The sequence below is a fragment of the Zalophus californianus genome, chromosome 6 (genome assembly GCF_009762305.2).
Source record: "Zalophus californianus isolate mZalCal1 chromosome 6, mZalCal1.pri.v2, whole genome shotgun sequence".
NCBI lineage: Eukaryota > Metazoa > Chordata > Mammalia > Carnivora > Otariidae > Zalophus > Zalophus californianus.
In genome coordinates, this window is record NC_045600.1 from 84,598,094 (window position 1) to 84,619,452 (window position 21,359).

Here is a 21,359-nt window from a genome sequence, read left to right on the forward strand (position 1 = left end):
TTTAGACTTTTTATTAAAATTTTTTAAGCATAAACTAAGTTGAGAGTATAGTATGCCTATTTCCCACATTCAGCAGTTACCAAGATTTACTATGCTTGCATTAATCTCCTTTCTGTCCTTTTTCTGATGAAGTATTTTTAAAGCACCCTCCTAGACATCATGTTATTTCTAAAATACAATGACTTTTCTTATAATCGCATTGTCATTATTCACCTAACAAAATTAAGATCAGTTATTCAATATAATCTAAAACCTAGGCCATATCAGATTTCTCTTATTGCCTCAAAAATATCTATTTACAGTTGGTTGTTCAAATTAAGACCCAAGTAGGAATCACACACTGCATGTGGTTATGTCTTTTAAGTTCCTTTTAATAATACTTTCTATTTCATTTTTATTTCTTCATATCATTTGTTAAGAGTGGATCAGTTCTATAGAAGATGCCACTTTATAGATTTGCCTGTTTGATTCCTTGCAGTGTCATTTAGATTCTTCATACTGCCTATTAATGGAAGTTTTCCCTAAAGGCATGATTAGATTCAGATTCAGTTCAATCTTTTTATAAGATAAAGAAATTGAGCAACAGAGTGTACCTGAGCCTCTTTGAAGCTAAGACTGTAGTCCACAGTTGCCTTTTGTACCTGTAGAGCTTTTCTCTGACCTCAAAGGCTAGAGGGGACAGTGACATTGGCCTAGTTGTTAACCTCTTTCAGAGCAAATAAGTGGGACTTTATATTCTCTCTGTGAGCAGGAAATAGGGGCCTTTTACTTTTCTAAAATGGCTTTCCTTTTCTCCACAGTATTTTCCTGAATCGGGATCCCTCCACCATGTTACCTCCTATGCCTGACCCTACGGACCAAATATCAGAGAAAATTCCATCAGAAGAGTATTTGCCCCAGGCTGCTTCTTACCCTCCAAGGACAGGACACTTCAGTAAGAATGCCCTCTATTCCTCAGGCAAGGGGTATCTCTGCACTGCCAAGGGGGCCTTGGCAAGGAAAGGAGCCTTATCCTCAGGCACCTGCCTTGCTGTGGGTTCTGAGTTTGCCAGCATCCAGGAAATGGAAAGAGTGGGTAAGCAGCCCTGTCGGATGGTGTCCCAGAGCTTAGCATCTCTGGATCATTCAGCTAACAAGCTAAAGCCAAGGGATGAGCCAGATGCATTCACCCCCTCCACCTGTACCAGGATGGGTAGGGGACTATCAGACTCTGACCACACACGAGCAGAGTGGCGAAAAGAAGGGAACCTTGGGACCCACAGGCCTGCCAAGGGAGCCTTTTGCAGTTCCTCACGTCCCTGTAGACCCAAAAAGGCATCTGGGCATAGAAAGGAAGCCAAGACTTTCTGGAAGGAATCCAAACCATCTCCTCCAAACAGGGCATCAAAAAGGCAACAGAGGGTTCTGGTCAAAGACATTGCCAAAAAGTCCTCTTGTTTGCCTCATGGCAGCCCTTTGAGGGGACAACACAGTGTGGGAGACCCAGACTCCACATCCTCACTTATAGATTTCAGCCCAAGAGTGGACCATGTAAGAGATAACGATGGTGACTTATCTGATGCAGATAGCAGTTACTCAGTGGATTCTCTCTCCTGTGTCTATGCCAAAGCCCTGATGGAACCACTGAAGCCAGAGGACCCCCAGGGGAAGGAACAGGATCTCCCAGAGCCAGAGAACTCTGAAAGTGACGACGGCCAAATATCTGAGGACTCGCTGGCTGAGAAGGGGTATGAAAGCCCACCAGACAGCCCAAGGAGTAGTTATCTTCCCAATGGCCATGGCCACCGCAGGGCCAGAGCTAGCGCCTCTGTGAGGGGCTTCACCACATCCTCAAACAGTGGACTATTCACCCAAACTCATAGGAGCTTTTCTCTGGATAGCCTGATTGATGGCAAGGAGGAACTGAGGGAAGATCAGCAAGAAGATCCTTTCTTCAGTTCAGCTGATGAGATGCCCACAGAGACTTTCTGGCACCTACAGACCTCCAGTCTGCCCACAGTGGACCAGGAGGCAATGTCCAGTCTTGGTCCCATCAACCACGGAATAGGAACCAAGCTGGATGCCATCCTGCCAATGAGCAGTTCATTTTACCTTGGTCCCCCACCCCAGCCCCACTGTGAGCAACCTGAGTCGGAGGTAGGAGCAAGCTCCTCTGAACAGGCAAACACACTCCAAGGCCTGCAACTTTCAAGAGGGAGCCCTCTGTTGTCTATGGATTCCTGGTTTTCCTGTGACTCTAAGATCAATTCCAGCAGCCCCTCAGGAATAATGGGTTCTTTATGTCCAAGTCCAGATGTCCAGGAATCTCAGCCCCGTGGTTGGGAGAGGCCTGGACACTGGCAAAATATGGAAGAACTAAAGCCATCAGGGGCAGAAATACTCCTGCCCTGTAGCTCCAAACTATCCGGAGATGGTGCTGAGCTGCCCTGCCGCGTAAGCAGTGTGTACACAATCCCTGCTTCTGATACATCCAGGCTGTCACTCTGGGGGTCTTACAGGCTTCTTCAGCCACGAGTTGCTGGCATCTTTCAGGCCAGCGGTATCCCTGACACAGCCCAGGAGGCCAACTCTGAAGCATCCAACAACTCCACTGTGTCAAGTGTTTTGGCTGCCTCTGCTGCCTCATTCACTCATGTAGGCAGTGCCCATGAGAGGGACTGGGCTGCCCTTCAGCAGAAGTACCTCCTTGAACTGTCCCATCCTGTGTTGGAGGCTATAAGAGAACCCAGGCCAGCTTTCTCCTCCCTGGAAGAAGACTCTGCCTCCTTGACCCAAGCTTCTGGCAAAGAAACAGATACTCTATTGCCAGTTGGTTCTGGGGTATCTAGCAGTCTGGATTTCAGCAACTTTCCTATCCATTTATCCAAAATTAGGCATTTGAGAGCAGAGAAAGAACAGGACAATTTGAGTGCTGAGTTAGAAGGTACTTCAGATTTCTTTACAACTAGAGAGAAAGAGCTGAGTCACAGTGGAACTTACTCAGCAGATGTAGAATCATTGACTTCTGGAACTACAAGTGCACCAGTTTTTGCAGCAGAGAACAAGATAGCAAATTCCATGACTGAAACATGTGAAGTCAAGCAGAACAGCTTGGAAGGGTGTTCTCAGAGTAGTGGGAAACCTCGACTGATGACTTCCTCTGATGAATGTTTTTTGCAGAAGAACCCTTGTCACGGTCATGTCACCATAGCCTCTAAAAGAAACCACTGGCCCCAGGGCTGGGCTCCTCTCAGGACAAATAGTGCAAGCCAGGAGGGGCAGTTCAGTCCCAGTGGCTACCCACCCCTGCAGGAAGAGAAGGTAGACTATCAGGAGAGCTCCAGGGAAGTGGTTGGAAGGCACCCAAGTGTTTCATTTGTGTTTCCATCAGGTCCAAAGTGGTACCCCCACTCTGCCGCCTGGAATCCGTTCCCGACTTCCTTGGAGCCACCTCCCTTGGAGACATTCTATGTGACCAAAAGCCGAGATGCCCTGACAGAAACTGCCTTAGAGATCCCGGCTTGCAGAGAATCAAGAGTGCCTTCCCCACCCCCCAGAGAAGCCTGGGGCTTTGGTCATGACCGTCAGGTTCTCCAAAATGTTTATTTGAAGAATAATGTGCCAGTGCTGTTACAAAACCAGAATTCCAAGATTGCCTCATCTCAGCAGGTCACAGCAACGAGGCCATTTGATCTGAACACCAAGGAAGTTAGCAGAGAAAGAGGAAAGTGCCCTGGAAATATTGAAGAAGAAAGCCATAATTCAGTTTATTTTTTTGTTGCTCAGAACAGACATTTTCTTTCATCTACTAGCACAAAAGTATGTGAATTTGAAAATCAAGTTGGAATTTTAAATAAACACAGTCTTTCAGCGCTTAAGGAGGGAGAAAAGGCCACTGTACAGTCCTATTGCAATGTTTACTCAAGGCATTCTAGGTCTAGGAAGCCTCTCCTTATTTGTGAGTCTGAGGCAGATGAGGAAGAAGAGCAGGATCACAATGTAGTCCTAAGACAGACTCAGGCCTTTGATATGAACAGACAGTTTTCTTCTGGGGCCAGGTCTGATTTCATCTATGAAACCAATTTAGCCCTTGACAAGGACATGCTGGGGGAAACTGCTATTTCTTTGCAGTCCAGATCAGTACATCGTAGAGTAAGTGGCTCAAAGATGATGGCCCCAGATGAGAGTCCAGCCCACAAGGGTAAGAGGAAGAATGAATTTGGTCTTCTTGGGAAAGCTCTCCATTCCAAAGGCAACTCAAAAGAGTTTAAGCTTCCACAGGCAGAGTCTGCATATGAAAGATTCCAGTCAGTTACATGCTCTCAGGAAAAAAACCTGAGTGAATGTAAGGGCCCTGGAAGTTCACAAGAAATGGTAAGCCCCAAAGAAGAACCTTCTAGAAAGAAACAGAATAAGAGAGTCAATAGTGCTGAGGAAATGGCCAGGCTAATTAGGAGTGTAATACAGCTGGAAAATGGCATCTTGGAAATTGAATCCAAGCAGAATAAGCAGCTAAATGCTTCCCACACACTGGGAGTCAGTAAGGAGTTTATATTTCAGGACTTGAGGGACCAGGAGATGGCTGACCATGTCCTAAGGCCAGGCAGCTTTGGAAACCACCTGTCTTTGAAGGATCAGCCATCTTCTCCAAAACAAACAGATGATGTTACCTTTAGGGATAGCGAAGCTGGAGAAATGGAGCTTAACAGTAGCATTGGGAAAAGTCCCCAGGTCCAGAAAATCACCTTGTACCCCTTCAAGTCAAGGGAATGTGTACAAGACATTAAGTTTGCAAAAGAACACACTCACCCAGCTGTATTAGAAAGACCCTCCTGGGACACATGTGATGAAGTAGGGACATGTACAACTTGTAGAGAGTTTGCAGACACCTGTGCTGATCCAAGAACCAAGGCATCGGCTAGTGCTCTGCCATTGCAGCGGAGCGCCAAGATGTCTTCTGAGAAGGAGGGCGAGGCGGGGAATGCATCCGCAAGCCCCAGAGGGCAGCCCTGTGGCTTGGGAAGTCTCGAGGAACTGGAAACTGTGAAAAGTTTTTGGGAAAGCCAAGTTGTCAAATGTGTAAGTAGTTCTAAGCAAGAGGAGTCCAAAGTTCAAGGCAGAGTTGAGGAAATGGCTGTGCGAAGAGGAGGGAGCCTACAGGAGGAAAACACAGTGGCCTCATCAACTCAGAAACTTCCTAGCCCAAGCCAGCATTGTATGGACACATCTTCCAGCCAGGAGATTGACCCGTTGCTGAGCCAGCCAGACTCCTCTGCAGTTCTTCATGGAGACCTGAGTAATACCTTGTCCTTGAATTGTCCAAGGCTGCCAAGAGACTATCTTCATGCACGTGATACTGTAGGCATCTCTTCAGTTGACTTTGTGCTGGATCCCATAATGTTGAGAATGCCTAACAGTCCCTTGGTAACTGGAGCAGGGAGTCAGAATCAGAGTGGAGAGCCCCGAAGCCACAGTCCTCAGGGAAATGTTAGAGGGGGCTCCTCCTTGGCACACTCTGCTTGGTGTGGGTCTGTGATATCCACGGCTATGGGATCTCATGGTCATTCCCATGTATCAGAGGGCATTCCTGTGGGGGCAGAGGGCCACAGATCAGCAAGTACCCAAGACCAAGGAGGGGACCTCAGAAGCATCTCAGTGGGCTTGAGTCCCAGAGAGGGTTTTGATTCTGAAGCCGAGGCAGCTGTACAAAGAGGAACAGAAAGAACCAGTTCCCTGAACAGGGTCTCTAGCCCACTTGAAAAGGCGGCCTGCTGCCTCTTAGAAGAGGGTAATAATCAAGGCCGGCAGGCGAGGCAGAAGGCAGAGAAGGAGGCCGAGGACCTTGGTTCTCCTAGTGGTACTTTCTCAGCACCTGTGTCCCTGCCAAGGGTGCCTCACCCAGAGCGCTGTGCTCATATGTCCATGTGCCTGGCTGTGTTGGAGGAGATCAGACAAGCAAAGGCCCAGGGAAGGCAGCTTCATGACTTGGGGGCTGGAAGCAAAATTCTTCCTTACTGTGAGACTTTATTAGGACCTGAATGTTCTTCAGGGGCCCTGGGTAGGTCTCAGTGTCCACGAAGGGACCAGTTAGTATCAGACAGGACGAGGAATGAGGCTGAAGCGCAAGGATTTCAGGTGACATCTCTCTTTGCTGAATCAGGACATCTGTTGACTAATGAGAGGAAAGTTCGTCAGGCCACACCCCTCCCTGCAGACAGCTTTCAACATCCGCCCAACACGGAGGCTAAAACAGGGCCACAGCATCCCTCACAGGCTTCCTCCCATGTAGCCGCAACTCTAGGCAAAAGCCATTGTGCTGGAGAACTGAGACATTTTCTGGGAGCCGGTGAACAGTTTGTATGTCACTCTTGTTCTGAAATCAGAGAGAAAAAGAAAAAAGCAACCAGAACACCTTACTCTTCTGATCCTGTGGGCTCAGGCAGTTTTCCTTCAACAGCTGTAGGAGACAGGAGGGAAATACCAAAGAAAGTAGTGGCTCCCTTATCTTCTTGGGCCCCTAATGATGACCCTGGTGTGATTCCGTGTCGGGGAAGCCAGTTAGGTCTGTGGGACACTGCAGAGGCCATGTGCCCTGGTGGTCAGGAGCACAGCCCAGCGCATCAAGAACCTAGAATTCTAGATACCACTTGTAGAGGAGGTTCAGGTAGTTTCTTAGTGGCTGCACAGGGAGGAAAAACAACCTATTTTGAAAGTCAGCTTTTGACCTGTGACGTTCAGAATTCTGTCAGCCTCTCAGCGAGTACCCAAGACTACTCCCAGTGCCTTGAGGCTTCCACTGGCTTAGAAGAAGGGAGGGCAAGTCCCAAACAGGGTACCATACTGCCTAGAGCCCTGAGGAGCATTGAACCGGAAGCTCCCTTGCAGCAGTGTGTGAAGTGGAAGGAGACTGTTGGCTGTGGGCTGGCAGAAGCCTGCAGTGCTGGCAGCAAACATCCCGGGCTGACTTCATTGCCAGATCAAAGACCTAGCCCAGGTCCTGCAGAAGTTCAGGAGGAGGCTCAGTGCAGATGCCCACAGCAGACTTCCTTTTGTGTTGTCTTCTTAGGGAACATTGAAAGCAGCAGGACTCTTAGTCCATCTGGGGGGCAGGAAGACAGCAGAACAACTCCTTGCCGACATCTGTGCAATCCTCAACCCGCTGCTTCTCTTGCCTGTTTCTCCCCACCCTCCACTTTACTGTGTTATAAGGATGGTGACCTGGGAAAAGGGAGTTCCAAGGCTGCCCCACACACTCTCCAGCCGCCCTGCGTAGTGCCTTCCAGAGCCTTTGGGATGGATGAGAGAGGAGAGAGCTACTCTGGGGAACTTGAAGTGCTCTTGGCACCTGGCCTTGAGCCCAAGGGCATTCACAGAGAATTTGGGCCAACAGATAGCAGCACTCGGGAGCCTTCTACTTCTTCTGCTGTGCTATCTCTGGCTCAAGGGGGTACATCCCCTTCTGCCTCTCATGTGGGCACAAATTCACTGAGTCACTCAGGGGCTAATGGAAGCTCAAGGTCAGTAGAGGATCCTGAGAAAAAGATTGCTGAGAAGAAAGCCAGCACAGAGCTTGAGGCTGCCCTTTCCTCTGTAGGCTTGTGCTCTGAGCCACTGAGGATGTTTCAGGACAGCTCTGGAGGTGGCCAGAATGCACAAGAGTCTCAAACCAAGCCAGAACCACCTTCAACAACTGAGAGACCACACACCCTGGATTTAGGTGAAGGGTCTTTTGAGAGTGAGCTTCTGGGGGAACCACAGCATGGATGTCTAGGAAATGCAATCCAATGCCTTCCAGAAAAGCGACAACTTTCCACTAAGTCCAGAGGTCACAGTGGCTTGGATCCCCAAGCCAAATTTGTGGCAAAGTTAAAACACATCTCCAGGCACCAAGCTGACAGTCCTTGGGAGGAGGAAGAGCAGCAGAAATACCAGGTTTCGGGTGGTGGTAAAGAACCTGCCCAGGGCAGGAATTCTCAACCTTCCCAGGAAGGTAGCTTGGACAGCTGTCAGATTAGAGATGCAGGCAGAGAGGAAGCACATGCAGCTGAGCCCTCTGTATCTAAGATGCTCTCATCAGGCTTCAAAGGACTCAGCTACCATGCCTTTGGGGCAAAGTGGAGCCCCACAGCCCATACCCATGAGCCCTGGCCTGCCCGCCTCTGGCAGGAAGCAGCTGGCTCCCCACAATGGGTGCTCACTTCCTGTGATTGCAGTCGTCTCTGGCTCCAAACACTCTAGGTCCTCCCTTAGACCACAGTTCTCTGTGGTTAGCTCTTCCCGGTCTCTTCAGGAGCTGAACATGAGTGTGGAGCCTCCTTCCCCCACAGATGAAGATACACGGGAGCCTAACATATTGTGGTTTCCACATCCCAGGGACTATTTCTCAGGTAATTCAGCAGTGAAAACATCTCTGAAAGCTGAGGGCTGTGGTCAGAAAGCCTCATCTAACTTGGACAATAGCACTGCTGATCACTGGCCCCCGAAACCTGCCACTCCTCCTTACCCAAGGTCATCAGCTCTCTCTTGCATGCCAACCCCTGATTTCATGACCTGCTGGACGTCTAGTACCCTGGAAGAGGCCTGGCAGGAAAGTCCAGAGAGACCAGTTGGCCAGGCCAGGCCAGAAAAGTGGCGTTCCAAAGCAGACAAAGGAATGTTACACTTTGACTCCAGTGACATCAATCCCTATATCCTATCCTCCAGTCCAGAGAGGCCTGTGCAGATCGGCTGGAAGGAGTATGTGTTTGGCAGTGCAGTGGATGTCTCCTCTGGCCAGACACCCCAGGGCCTGATACCATCAAACATGGCCCATTGTTCAAGCATGGACAATGGCCTAGAACGCCAGAACTCTCCACTCTATTCCCACCTCAGCAGCTGTGCCAATGCCCGGGACCTGTCGAGCCCACACAGCATTGGAAATGCCCAGGGTTCACGTGAGACCTCGGAAGTATGGGGTTCCTTGTGTGCCTTGGGGAACCTCCACATCCTGAACAGCCCTGAAGGAGCAACCCCCAGTAAGGGTCCTGACAAGAGAGCCCAGTTCCCGGGCACCCCTGATGAAGCAGGCTGGCTGAGGAGTGAGCCCCTCTTGGCTGAAGGAAGTGCTGCAGATCCAGTGGATGAGATTATGCTGCTGTATCCGTCAGAGGCGGGTGGTCCTGTGGGACAGTCCAGGATGGACACCTCGGAGCAGGGCACACAGACCCTGGGGTGTAGTCTCTGCTGGAGCTCTACTGGCATCTCCTCTCCTCAGCCAGAAACCAGTGCAGTGCCAGTCTCTAGTCTGGTCTCCTGGACCAGCATGCATAATCTGTCTCTCCACCTCTCACAACTGCTGCACAGCACCTCAGAGCTGTTGGGGAGTCTCTCACAGCCAAGTGTGGCTGAAAAGGAACAGAACATCAAGAGGGAGACCCCAGATGAGGTGACCCAGGCCCTTATGATAGACGGCTGCACTCAGACCACCATGGACAAGTGTATCCAAACTGACCTGGCTTTACCACCTCTGCACTTTCAGGCCCCAGAGGCCAACCCTCAGGAGGTCAATGTGGTCCTTGAAGTGCTGGGCTCAGATATTCCCACCATGTCTCAAGAGCAGAGATGTGTCACAGGGATGCTTCAGAAGATAGAGGCAGAGGAAACAGCATGGAAAATGGCAGAACCTTCAGAACTTCAGGAAGAAAGCACCCACTGCAGGCCCCAGAGCCTTCCAGCACCCCCATCCCACTTGAGGTTTCAGAAAGCTCACTTTGGGCAGAACCTCCCTTCTGTGAGCCCTCAGGCTTCCCCTGATGCCTCCCTACCTCCCAGCTCCCAGCCAGAGGAATCCTCTGGACTGGCTGTTGGTAGCCCGAGCCTCAGTGGCTCCCAATCCCCAGAGCCCTGCCCCAGTGCTGCAGAGTCCATCAGGGATCCTAAGGTTGAGACGGAGCTGGGCACCATGGGTATGTTGTTGGTGGAGAGGGCCTCCTCCCCAATCCTCACACTTAGTGCCAGCACCCAGGGGTTGGGGTTCCCTGCAGACTCTTTGTCACTCACAGCCACCTCAGCTTGTCCTCTTGAAGGCTACCAGGAGCTTGTCTCCAGCCCAGACCTTCTCCTTGACACCTCCAGGCCTCCAGTGGATAATCATTCTCAAACCACTGAGGAGTCAGGTGGCTCCCAGAGAGTGGGGGCTCTGTGTGGGGAGGGCAAGCGTCCCTTAGAAAGGAGTGATGGCAGGTCATTCCTTGAGGTAAGCTCGCCAGGCAGCCCACCACAGAGCCCGAAACTCCAAGTCTGTTTGTTAGAGCAGCCGCCTCTGCAGCTTCAGCCCAGGACTACCACCTTGGTCCAAAGTGGACTGCCACCACCCTCACTGAGGAGCAGGGGCCAGAGGCTGGCTGATGGCTTTGTGCCGGAGGACCTGGCTTCCTTGGGGTCTGGCCCAGTGAGGAGTAGGGGGCCAAGTCAATGGCAGAGCAAGACAGAAAATGGGGGTGAGAGTTCAGCATCTCCGATGGAGCCACAGCCCACTCTGGACTTCTCACCTTCAAGGGGAGGCCTCCAGCCCCTCAGCCCCTGCCCTGTCTCTGAGTTGACCGATAGAGCAGGGCTCCAGGGTTCCACTTTAGGCCCGACCAACGCCTGCCAGTCTGAGGTGCTGCTGTGTTCTGGTTCCCAGGTGTGCATGGCCCCTGAGCCCCAGCATCACGGCCTGAGGGACTTCCCATTGCATAACAAATTTACTCATTGGCATGGGGTTCAGGATGGCTCTCCTGGGGGGCTAGGTGTGATGGAGTCACTGGGGACCAGATGTGATATGAGCTCTGGAGATCAGGGACAGAAGACCCTACAACCTCCTGACGACCAGAGCCAGGATCCTCAGTGGTCCCAGAGGGAGCCAATCCCCCTGCAAGTTGGGGCCCAGAACCTCTCACTCAGCATGGAACTCACAGAAGCGAAACTGCACCACGGCTTTGGGGAGGCAGATGCCCTGCTGCAGGTGCTACAGAATGGGACAGGGGAGGCGCTCGCTGCTGAAGAGCCTGTGCGGTCTGCCTGGGAGGAGCTCTATGCCCGGTAAGGGCCCCCAGCCTGGTGGGGTAGGGCAAGAGGTGGGCTGAAAGAGAATCAGAGAAGGCTAATAGCTGGCTGTCCCTTTTTCCCCTGCTAAGCTCTGGGATCTTCTGGGGATCAGAGGTAGATCTTAAGATGGAGAGGGGCATTCAGGGCCAGCTTAGGTGAATCAATCACATTTTGTCTCAGGCAAAAACAAACCATTGAGACCCTCCGGAGAGAGCGGGCTGAACGACTTCAGAACTTCCACTGGACACGGAACCTCGGTCCCCAGAAGCAAGTGAGCCTCCTGCCCAACAGAGATCTCCCCACCCGGGACCCTGACCTACCCAGCAGGCGCCGAGAGTACCTGCAGCAACTGAGGAAGGATGTTGTGGAGACCACCAGGTAAGAAGGGTGGACCCAGAACCCCGCAGAGAGCAGGTTGTCTATAGGGTGAGAGGGCCGTGGGGAGCAGGGCCTGGAGAAGGGAGGCTGCAGCTTCCTTTGACAGGAGTGATTCCAAGAGTAGGTCCCACACTCCTGTGGGCAAGTGGAGGTGACCGTGGGAGAATGGGGCAAGGGAAAGAGGAGGATGTGGGCGGGAATAAGTTGGGGCAGAGGTAATGGGAGAGGGTGGGCAGAGTGGCTGTGACCTACCATGTAAGACAGTAGGCCTGAGTCTCAAAATGGGTTGTAAAACCAAACTGTAGGCAAAGAGAGGATGGTGTTGAATAGGTCTGGGACGAGCAGGCCAAGGCTGTCACCCACCTACCCACAATGTTAGAGGGCGTCTCTCTACCCTGTGGTTTTCCTCAGGAGCCCAGGGTCGGCATCGCGGTCTGCTCACCCTGCCTCTGACATAGCACTGATGCTGCAAGAATACCAGCGTGCCCGAGAGGAGGCCAAGGTGGAGATTGCCCGGGCCCGGGCCCGGCTACGGGAGCAGACTGAGCAGGAGAAGCTGAGAATCCGCCAGCAGATCATCTCCCAGCTGCTCAGGGTGGGGAGTGGGGCAAGCCAGTGATGCCAGGGTAGGCCTGGAGCCTGCGGCAGCTGTCAGACTGGGTCAGCCTTCGGTGGGGCTGCCTCTGAGTCAGGATGTGGCATTTGGAGGAAGGTGCTGGACTCTTAGTACCAGCTCAAAGCTGTGCTCACTCTTTTTACATGTCATCCTGCTCTGACCACTCCTGTCCCCAGGCCAGAGTCCGGGAGGAGGCAGCTTTGGTTTTTAGCTGGGGTCGGCCAGTGGGGAGGCGTGAGGGTTTCAGGGTGAGATGGCAGGTGCTGGGAGGTAATGGGCGCTGGGGAGGTGAGAAGGGGTGGTGCTAGGGGAGGAGTGGGTAGGGTACACTACCCTGTCCTTCTCAGGAAGAAGAAAAGCTGCACACCGTGGCCACATCCAGCTCCCTGTGTACCAGCTCCAGTGGAAGCCTCTCCTCTGGTGTTACCTCCGGCTACAATAGCAGCACAGCCTTGCCAGACCAGCTCCAGTCCCCGGACAGTGTGGTGAGTAGGCAGATGCTAGCAATGAGCCAGGGGGCAGACCAGAGGCAAGAGGTGGGGCAGGAAGTTCTCCCTCCTGGAGGCCACTGCTGACATGAGCCCTTTTCATGGATGATAGATAGCCTTTGGTTTTCCGTTTAGTTTTGTCTCCCACTCCCTGTTTATTCATCCAACAAGTGTTTATTTTGTAGGTAGTATTTTAGGCACTGGGGGTATAGCCGTGAGCAAAACCATTCTTGTCCTTAAGCCTGTGAGAGGGCTAAGTACAGCTTAGTTTGTGATTATTTAATCAGCATCATAGTAAGTTATATGAAGAAGGGGTTCTAAGCCAACATAGAACGGGATCTAATCTAGTCTGGTAGGTCAGCAAAGATGGTCTGGAGAGGGTGCCTTTAAACTGCCGTCATGGGGGTGAGAGGCAGTGAGCGGAGAAGAGCTTAGTGTTGGGGTGTCAGGCGTCAGGAGAGATGGGGTGGGAGCACAGTCTCCCAGGCGGAGGGCTTGGCAAGTGAGGCTCTGAGGGAGGAAGAGTTGGAGGAACTGGAAGAAGGCTGGTGTGGCTGGACAGCAGTGAGACAGGAATGACTTGAGGAAGGACCAGGAAAGGGAAAATCACATAGACTCTATTGAGAATTCTGGCCCTTTTTGGATCCATGTGCTCATGTTGCTTCCCAGAAGTTGCTGTAAAGCTTTGAAGCAGGGGAGCAGGACGATGAGGTTACAGGAGAAGGGGGCAGAGCCCCTGTGGGTAGAGCCGTTGATGACCATGGCAGAGCCCAGTGAGAGGTGCCCCTCGCCTGGCCAGGAGCCCTGCCGGTGGAGACGAGCACAGAGGGTGCCGTGGACAGAGAGCATTCCCAGGACGCAGGAGCCCATGGCCTGTGAGGAGGGGACAGGGTGGAGCCGGGGACAGCACACACTTCTGGCTTGAGCAGCTGAAGGGGCCGTGATGGCAGCAGCGTGTGGAGCCCTGGAGGACAGGTTTTGTGGGGAAGATCGTGAGTCTGGTTTTGCACTTCCTGGGTTCGTAGTGCCTGTGAGAAATCTGAGGGGAGCAGTTGGAAATACAGATCTGGAGCTTAGAGGTAAGATCTGGCTGGGGATAGAATATTTGAAATTTGTTTTCTATTAAACTTCACATAGTAAAAAAAATAGTATTCAGACAGTAGCAGAGGACATACGATGGCAAGTTCGTCTTTCAGTCTCCTGTTTGCCCTCCCCAGGAGCAACCACACAGCAGTATGGTGTATATTTCCAGAGGCATTCTGGAATACATTCTATGTTTTAATATCTATAAGAATGTACAAATCTTTTTCTTTAAATTTTCTTCTTATATATATTTTTTCTTTCTATTTAAATTTTTTTATATTTTTGTTATATAGATATATTTTAACTTTTTTTTGAGAAGGTGTGTATATTTCTAAAGCACATGAATGGCAGCATACTGTACCTGCTTTGTCCCTTTACATCCTGAAGAATGTCTTTTGGTCAGCACTGCACACCAGCAAATCTGCTGCTGACTTATCCTTTCTAACAGCTGAAATAGTGTTTCCTTTTTCTCTTTGCATGTTTTTAAATGTAATGTTTTGCATAGATAATCTATTCATATGGTATTTCTACCATTCATGTGGTAGAAAAGACAAAAAATGTAGACATCTATGAAGGTATATAGGGAAGTACCTCTTCCTCTTGCCTGAGAACCTGGTCGTCCTCCTCTCCCCACCCAAGGAGACAGTGCTGCCGTGCAGGGGGGCTTGACTTCAGTCTTTTGCTGTTATGTATGAACAGTGCTGCAATAAGTAACCTTGTGTGTGTATCATTCCACACATGTGCAAATATATCTAGAAGTGGACTCATACAGAGTATATGTATTTGAGATCTTAATATTGACAAGTTTTACCTCACAGATATACCAATTTATACTCCCACCAGCAATAGGAGAGATACACCTTCCCCCCACACTCTCACCAACATGTTATCAAATGTTTGAATTTTTGCTAAGCTATCTGTTCATATCTTTGGCTCATTTCTCTATTTTTTTCTTACCGATTTCTTTTTTTTTTTTAAAGACTTTATTTATTTATTTAAGAGAGAGAGAATGAGATAGAGAGCACGAGAGGGAAGAGGGTCAGAGGGAGAAGCAGACTCCCTGCCGAGCAGGGAGCCCGATGGCGGGACTCGATCCCGGGACTCCAGGATCATGACCTGAGCCGAAGGCAGTCGCTTAACCAACTGAGCCACCCAGGCGCCCTCTTACCGATTTCTGGAGTTCTTTGGCAAGCTAGCCCTTTGCCTGATAGGAATTATATTTGTCCCAGTTCTTGGTTCTCTTTTGACTTTGCTTATTGTGTTTGGAGCCATTCAGAAGTTTTTATTTATCAGTTTTCCTTTTAAGTGTCTATGTTCTGATCATAATTAGAAATGCATTCTTCATTCCAAAGTTACGAAGAATTTCTCCTGTGATATCTTCCGGAAATTATATGGTTTAATTTTTCATGTTTAAATCTTTGATTCAAAAAAATAAAATAAGTCCTTGTTAACTTTGTGTGTGTGTGTGTGTATAGTATAAGGTGGGATCCAACTGTATTCTTTCTAGATGGCTATCAAGTTGTCCCTTTAACATTTGATAGTTCCTCTGGATAGCTCATCTCTGCTTCATCAGCTTAAGATGCCAACTTTTCTTATATGAGGCTTATAATGTGTTTTACTACCTCTTCTTTTTCTGACCTTTTTTTCCCCTTAAGATTATTTGAGAGAGAGCAGAGCAAAAGAGAGAACATGAGTGAGGGGAGCAGCTGAGGGAGAGGGAGGAGCAGACTCCCTGCTGAGCAGGGAGCGCAATGTGGGGCTTGATCCGAGGACCCTGGGACCATGACCTGAGCTGAGGGCAGACGCTTAATGGACTGAGCCACCCAGGCGCCCTTTCTGAGCTTTTCTAGAGTATTTTTTCTTGTTTAATTTTTATATGGAAATTTAGAATTAGCTTAACTAGTTCATTTATAAAAACTTGTTCATGTTTTTAATGGGACCATGTTAAATTTTTAAACTGACTTAGGGAGAAATCTCATCTTATGCTGTGGAATTTCCTAACCAATAACATAGTAAGGTCCAGCCACAACCTTTTTGTGTTTCAAATTTCCTTGACATGTCTCTCAATTTCTTATGAGATTTATTCCTGTTTTATTTTTTTTTTGTTACTGTTATAATTGTGTTTTATTTTTTTGGTTACTGTTCTGCCTTTATATCTTCTGTCTGGTTGTTATTTGTATGTATGAAAGGCACTGATGTGTGTTAATTTTGTGTCCATATTGTTTTTTGGTCTGTCCTCTAGATCTGCACTAATACAGTAGACACTACCATAGGTAGCTATCTTATTTTAAATTTAAATTAATTAGGGGCGCCTGGGTGGCTCAGATGGTTAAGCGTCTGCCTTCGGCTCAGGTCATGATCCCAGGGTCGTGGGATCGAGCCCCACATTGGGCTCCTGGCTCAGCAAGGAGCCTGCTTCTCCTTCTCCCTCTGCCTCTCTCCCTGCTCAGGCTCTCTCCTCTCTCTCTCTCTCTCTATCTCTGTGTCTCAGTTGAATAAATAAAATCTTTAAAAAAAATAAAAAATTAATTAGAATTGAATCATAGCTTTTGCTCTTAAGTCACACTAGCCACATTTCACATGCTCAATAACCACATGTGGCTAGTGGCTACCATACTGTATAGCCCTGCCTTAGATTTTTTTCAGGTATATAACCACCTAATCTGCAAGTAGAGATGGTTTCACCATTTCCTTTCTAATTTTTTTTTCAAAGATTTTATTTATTTATTTGAGAGAGAGAGAATGAGAGATAGAGAGCACAAGAGGGAAGAGGGTCAGAGGGAGAAGCAGACTCCCTGCTGAGCAGGGAGCCCGATGTGGGACTCGATCCCAGGACTCCAGGATCATGACCTGAGCTGAAGGCAGTCGCTTAACCAACTGAGCCACCCAGGCGCCCTAATTTTTTTTTCTTCTTTATTTTCTTCTTCTTTTCTAATTGCATTACCTAGTATTTCCAGCATAAATAAAGTCATAGTGATGACAGTGAGTGTCCTTGTCTTCTTCCAGGCTTTAGTGGGAATGCTTCTAGTGTTTCTCCATGTAAGCTGGATGCTAGTTTTTGAGCTGAGCTAGATACATTTTTCAATACTAAGTAAGTATCTATTTCTATTTTACAGAGCATTCTTACATAGAATGGTTACTTCAGTCTTTGGAGATGATCATCTGATTGATGGGATAATATTGAACCATTCTTGCATTCTGGAATCAATCCTATAATACATTGTATACTTATGCATATGCTGTATTATTTTAATGTGCTGTCAGAGTCTATTTGCTATTTATTCAGGATTTTACATCAATATTTATGTTTTTTCCCTTTAGTTTATGTTTTTGCAATATGTTTCAGGTATGGTTATCAGTGTTATATTTCTTTTATAGGAATAAAATGTTCAGGAATAAAAAGTAATGGAATTTTATACCTATTAATTGTCAAAAATTAGAAAGTCAGATGTTGGCGGGACTTTTGGGGAAATAGGAGCCTTTATAGGTTCTTATGATCCAGCAGTGCTTGCATAGTTTATTAAAGACATGTATTTATTAAAGCATTATTTGAAGTGATGAAGAGTTGGAAACCATTTGAGAATCCATCATGGGGAGAGTGGATAGATAAAACGTGGTTGATACAGGGCACCTGGGTGGCTCAGTTGGTTAAGCATCCGATTCTTGATTTCTGCTCCATTCATGATCTCAGGGTTGTGAGATCCGCTCTGCCCTGGGCTTGGAGCCTGCTTGAGATTCCCTCTCTCCCTCTGCAAACGCCGCCCCCACCCCAGTACATGCTTGCTCTGTCTCTGAAAAAAAGAAAAAAGAAAGTGGTCTGATGAGATCAGGAATTGATAAACAAGGCTCTTTGGCCAGATTTGGCCCTCTGCCTATTTTGGTAAATGAAGTTTTACTGGAATATTGCGTTGCCCATTTATTTATGTGTTGTCTGTGATGGTGTTTATGTTACAATGGCAGAACTGAGTAGATGAAACTACTCAAATGGTCCACAAAGCCTCAAATACTGTCTAGACCTTTACAGAAAAAGTTTGCCAATCCCTGGTTTAGATTTTTCCATTTCTTCTGGAGTCAGTTTTGATCCTAATTTGTTAATTTCTGCTTTAAAAAATTAATTCCTTTTTCTTGTGATAATTTCTAAGTCTTGTGGTCAGTAGGTTTGTAGAATGTGTTTGCTATTTTCTCATGATTAGATTGAAGTTATGCATTTTTGGCAAGAATACCACAGAAACGATGTGCCCTTCTCATTTTCGGTTGCCAGTTAAAGCAAAGAAAAACACAGGACGTCAGTTAGAGTTTTAGACAAACAACAAATGATATGGTTGTGTAGGTATGTCTCCTGCAACTGCCTTACCCTTAGTGCTTTATATCAGAGGGTGCATGATATCAGTATGTCTTATTAGTGGTGTTAACCTTGAAGTTACAATGATGTCTGGGAGCTGTCCACTGAAAGTTACTGTTTTTCTCTTTATAATTAATAAACATTTGGCAGAGATACTTTTTTTTTAAAGATTTTATTTATTTATTTAATTGACAGAGACACAGCAAGAGAGGGAATGCAAGCAGGGGGAGTGGGAGAGGGAGAAGCAGGCTCCCGTGGAGCAGGGAGCCCCATGCAGGGCTTGATCCCAGGATCCTGGGATCATGACCTGAGCAGAAGGCAGATGCTTAGTGACTGAGCCACCCAGGCGCCCCTCTTCTACCTTTATTAATTGAATTTTTCTGTAAGGAAGTATTATTCTTCTTTCCCTATTTATTCAGTCATTTACTTTGTTCAGTTTGGACTCATAAATATGTTATTCTGTGGGTTATAATCTACTACTATCATTTTTTTAAAAGATTTTATTTATCTGACAGAGAGCGAGCGAGCACAAGCAGGGGGAGGGACAGAGGGAGAAGCAGACTCCCCGCTGAGCAGGGAGCCCAATGTGGGGCTCCATCCCAGGACCCTGGGATCATGACCTGAGCTGAAGGTAGATGCTTACCAACTGAGCCACCCAGGTGCCCCTCTAATACTATCATTATTAATTTCATTGCTCAGATTGTACCAGCTTTCCTTATTTGGAGTTCTTTCACATTGAGTCTTGTGCCCTTATAATATGTCCCTCCTTTTTTTGAGCACTTCCTTTAATTCATTTATTCTTTTGTTGTTATAATTCATTGGCTTTTAGTACATTCACAGAGTTATGTATCCATCACCACATTCGAATTTTTTTTTTAAAGATTTTATTTATTTATTTGACAGAGAGAGAGCAGGAACACAAGCAGGGGGAGTGGGGGAGGGAGAAGCAGGCTTCCCACTGAGCAGGGAGCCCGAAGTGGGGCTCGATCCCAGGACCCTGGGATCATGACCTGAGCCACCCAGGTGCCCCACCACTATCAATTTTAGAATATTCTCATTACCCCAGAAAAAATCCCCATGGCCATTAGTCATTACTCCCCAAACCCATCATCCCCTAGCCCTGGATAAGCACTGCTTTCCACCTCTATGGATTTGCCTGTTCTGGACATTTCATAAAATGTAATCATGTAGTATGTGGTCCTTTGTGACTGGCTTCTTTCACTTGGCATAATGTTTTCAGGGTTGTATTAATTTCCTAAGGTTGCTGTAACAAATTACCAACAGGGTGGCTTAAAACAACAGAAATTTATTCTCTCATACTTCTTAAGGCTAGGAGTCTGAAATGATAGCATCGACATGGCTATGCTTCCTTTGAAAGCTCTGGGGGAAGAATCTGTTTCATGCTCCTCTCTGGGCTTCTGGTAGTTGGAGGCAGTCCTTTCCTGGCAACTGTATCACTCTGACCTCTGCCCCTGCCATCACATGGCTTTCTCTCTGTATCTCTCGGTTGTCTTCACTGCTCTTCTTAAAGGACACTAGTCATTGGATTTGGGGCCCACTCTATTCCAGTATGACCTCATTATAACTTGATTACATCCAGTGTAATCCAAATAGGGTCACACTTATAGAGACCAGGGGTTAGGACTTAAAATGTATCTTTTTTTGGAAGACAGTAACTGAACCCACCAGGGTTCATCCAAACTGTAGCATGTATCAGACGATCATTCCTTTTTATGACCAGTAATAACACATTGTGTGAATAGGTCACATCTTAATCATTCATTCATCAGTTGATGGACATTTAGATTTTCTTCCACATTGCCTATTCTGAATAATGCTGCTGTGAACATTCACATAAAAGTTTTTCTATGGGAACTGTGTGTTAGGTCTGTGGGAAAGAGTTACAAGACATCTGTCTGCTATAAAACTATGTGAAAGACTTAATAGATTTTTTAAAATCTAGGTATGGGTGTATCCCAACAGTCTGTACAATTCTAGGGTGTGATAGTTTAGGGGTGAATAGGATTTGAACTCATTCATGTTTAGAGGGTGTTTGAAATTGAGAACCAGGCAGATCCATCTACTCTAACCCTAAATGTGGATGTTAAGAAACTGGATCCCAAAGATTACAGGTGGGGAATTTTTGAAGTATGTCCATATTCAAGTGGAGATCAAAGAAGCCCGACTAAAGGAACTCTGGACTCACAGTGCCAACTGTGGATTGAACAACAGTTCTTTTTACAAGGGCTGTTTTGAAGATTATGATTCTGACTTTGGAGGAATTATGGTGATTGGCACTAGAAGGAATCACACGTAAAATTCCTTAAATAAAAACTTATTGACTTAAAAAAAAAGTTTTGGGGCCACCTGAGTGGCTCAGTCGGTTAAGCATCTGCCTTCTGCTCAGGTCATGATCCCAGGGTCCTGGGATCAAGCCCCAAAATAAGCTTCTGGCTCAGCAGGGAGACTGCTTCTCCCTCTGCCTCTTCCCTCTGCTCATGTGCCCGTGTGCACATGTACGTTCTCTTGCTTGCTCTCTCTCTCTGACAAATATCTTTAAAAAGAAAAAGGTTTTGTATGGACGTATTTTTCATGATATTTAGGTATATACCTAGGAATTGGGTTGATGGGTCATAGGGTAACTGCGTGTTTCAACATTTTTTAACAACTACCAGACTATTTTTCACAGAAGCTACACTATTCTGCAGTCCCACCAGCAGTATATGAGCATTGCATTTCTCTACACCCCAGCCAACACCTTTCTCTTTCTTTATAGTCATCCTAGTGGATGTGACGTAGTACCTCAGTGTGGCTTTGATTTTTGCATTATCCTGATATTTAAAGGCTTTGAGCATCTTTTCATTTGCTTACTAGCCATTTATATGTTTTCTTTGGATAAATGTCTATTAAGATCTTTTGTCCATTTTATAATTGGGTTGTCTTTTTGTTAAGTTTAAGAATTCTTTATATATTCTAGTACAAGTCCCTTATCAATTATATGGTTTGTAAAAATTGTATCCCATTCTGTGTATTGTCTTTACACTTTCTGGTGATGTCCTTTAAAGCACAAATGTTTTGATGGTGTTCACTTTATCTGTTCTTTTATTTCCTGAGTTTTTGGTTTCATATCTAAGAAATTGTTACCCAGTCCAAGGTTACAAAGATTATGCCTATACAGGCATACATGCCCTGTTTTATTGTGCTTCACAGATAATGTGTTTTTTACAAATTGAATGTTTGTGGCAGTCCTGCGTTAAGCAAGCGCTTTTCTTCCAGCGCTATTTTTCCAACAGCATTTGCTCACTTTGTGTCTCTTTGTCACATTTTGGTAATTCTTGAAATATTGCCAACTTTTTCGTTATTGTTGTATTTGTTATGATCTGTGGTTAGTGATTATGACTCACTG

General features: G+C 47.3%; 1 protein-coding gene across 1 annotated transcript in view; it reads left to right on the forward strand.

Moving 5' to 3' along the window:
* STARD9 (StAR related lipid transfer domain containing 9) overlaps window positions 1-21,359 on the forward strand; it is a 134,878-nt gene that overhangs the window by 97,337 nt on the left and 16,182 nt on the right. Inside the window, 5 exon segments of the mRNA XM_027569243.2 lie at window positions 801-8,061; window positions 8,063-11,040; window positions 11,227-11,424; window positions 11,836-12,019; window positions 12,388-12,525. Of these exon segments, the coding sequence (XP_027425044.2) occupies window positions 801-8,061; window positions 8,063-11,040; window positions 11,227-11,424; window positions 11,836-12,019; window positions 12,388-12,525 (10,759 nt within the window).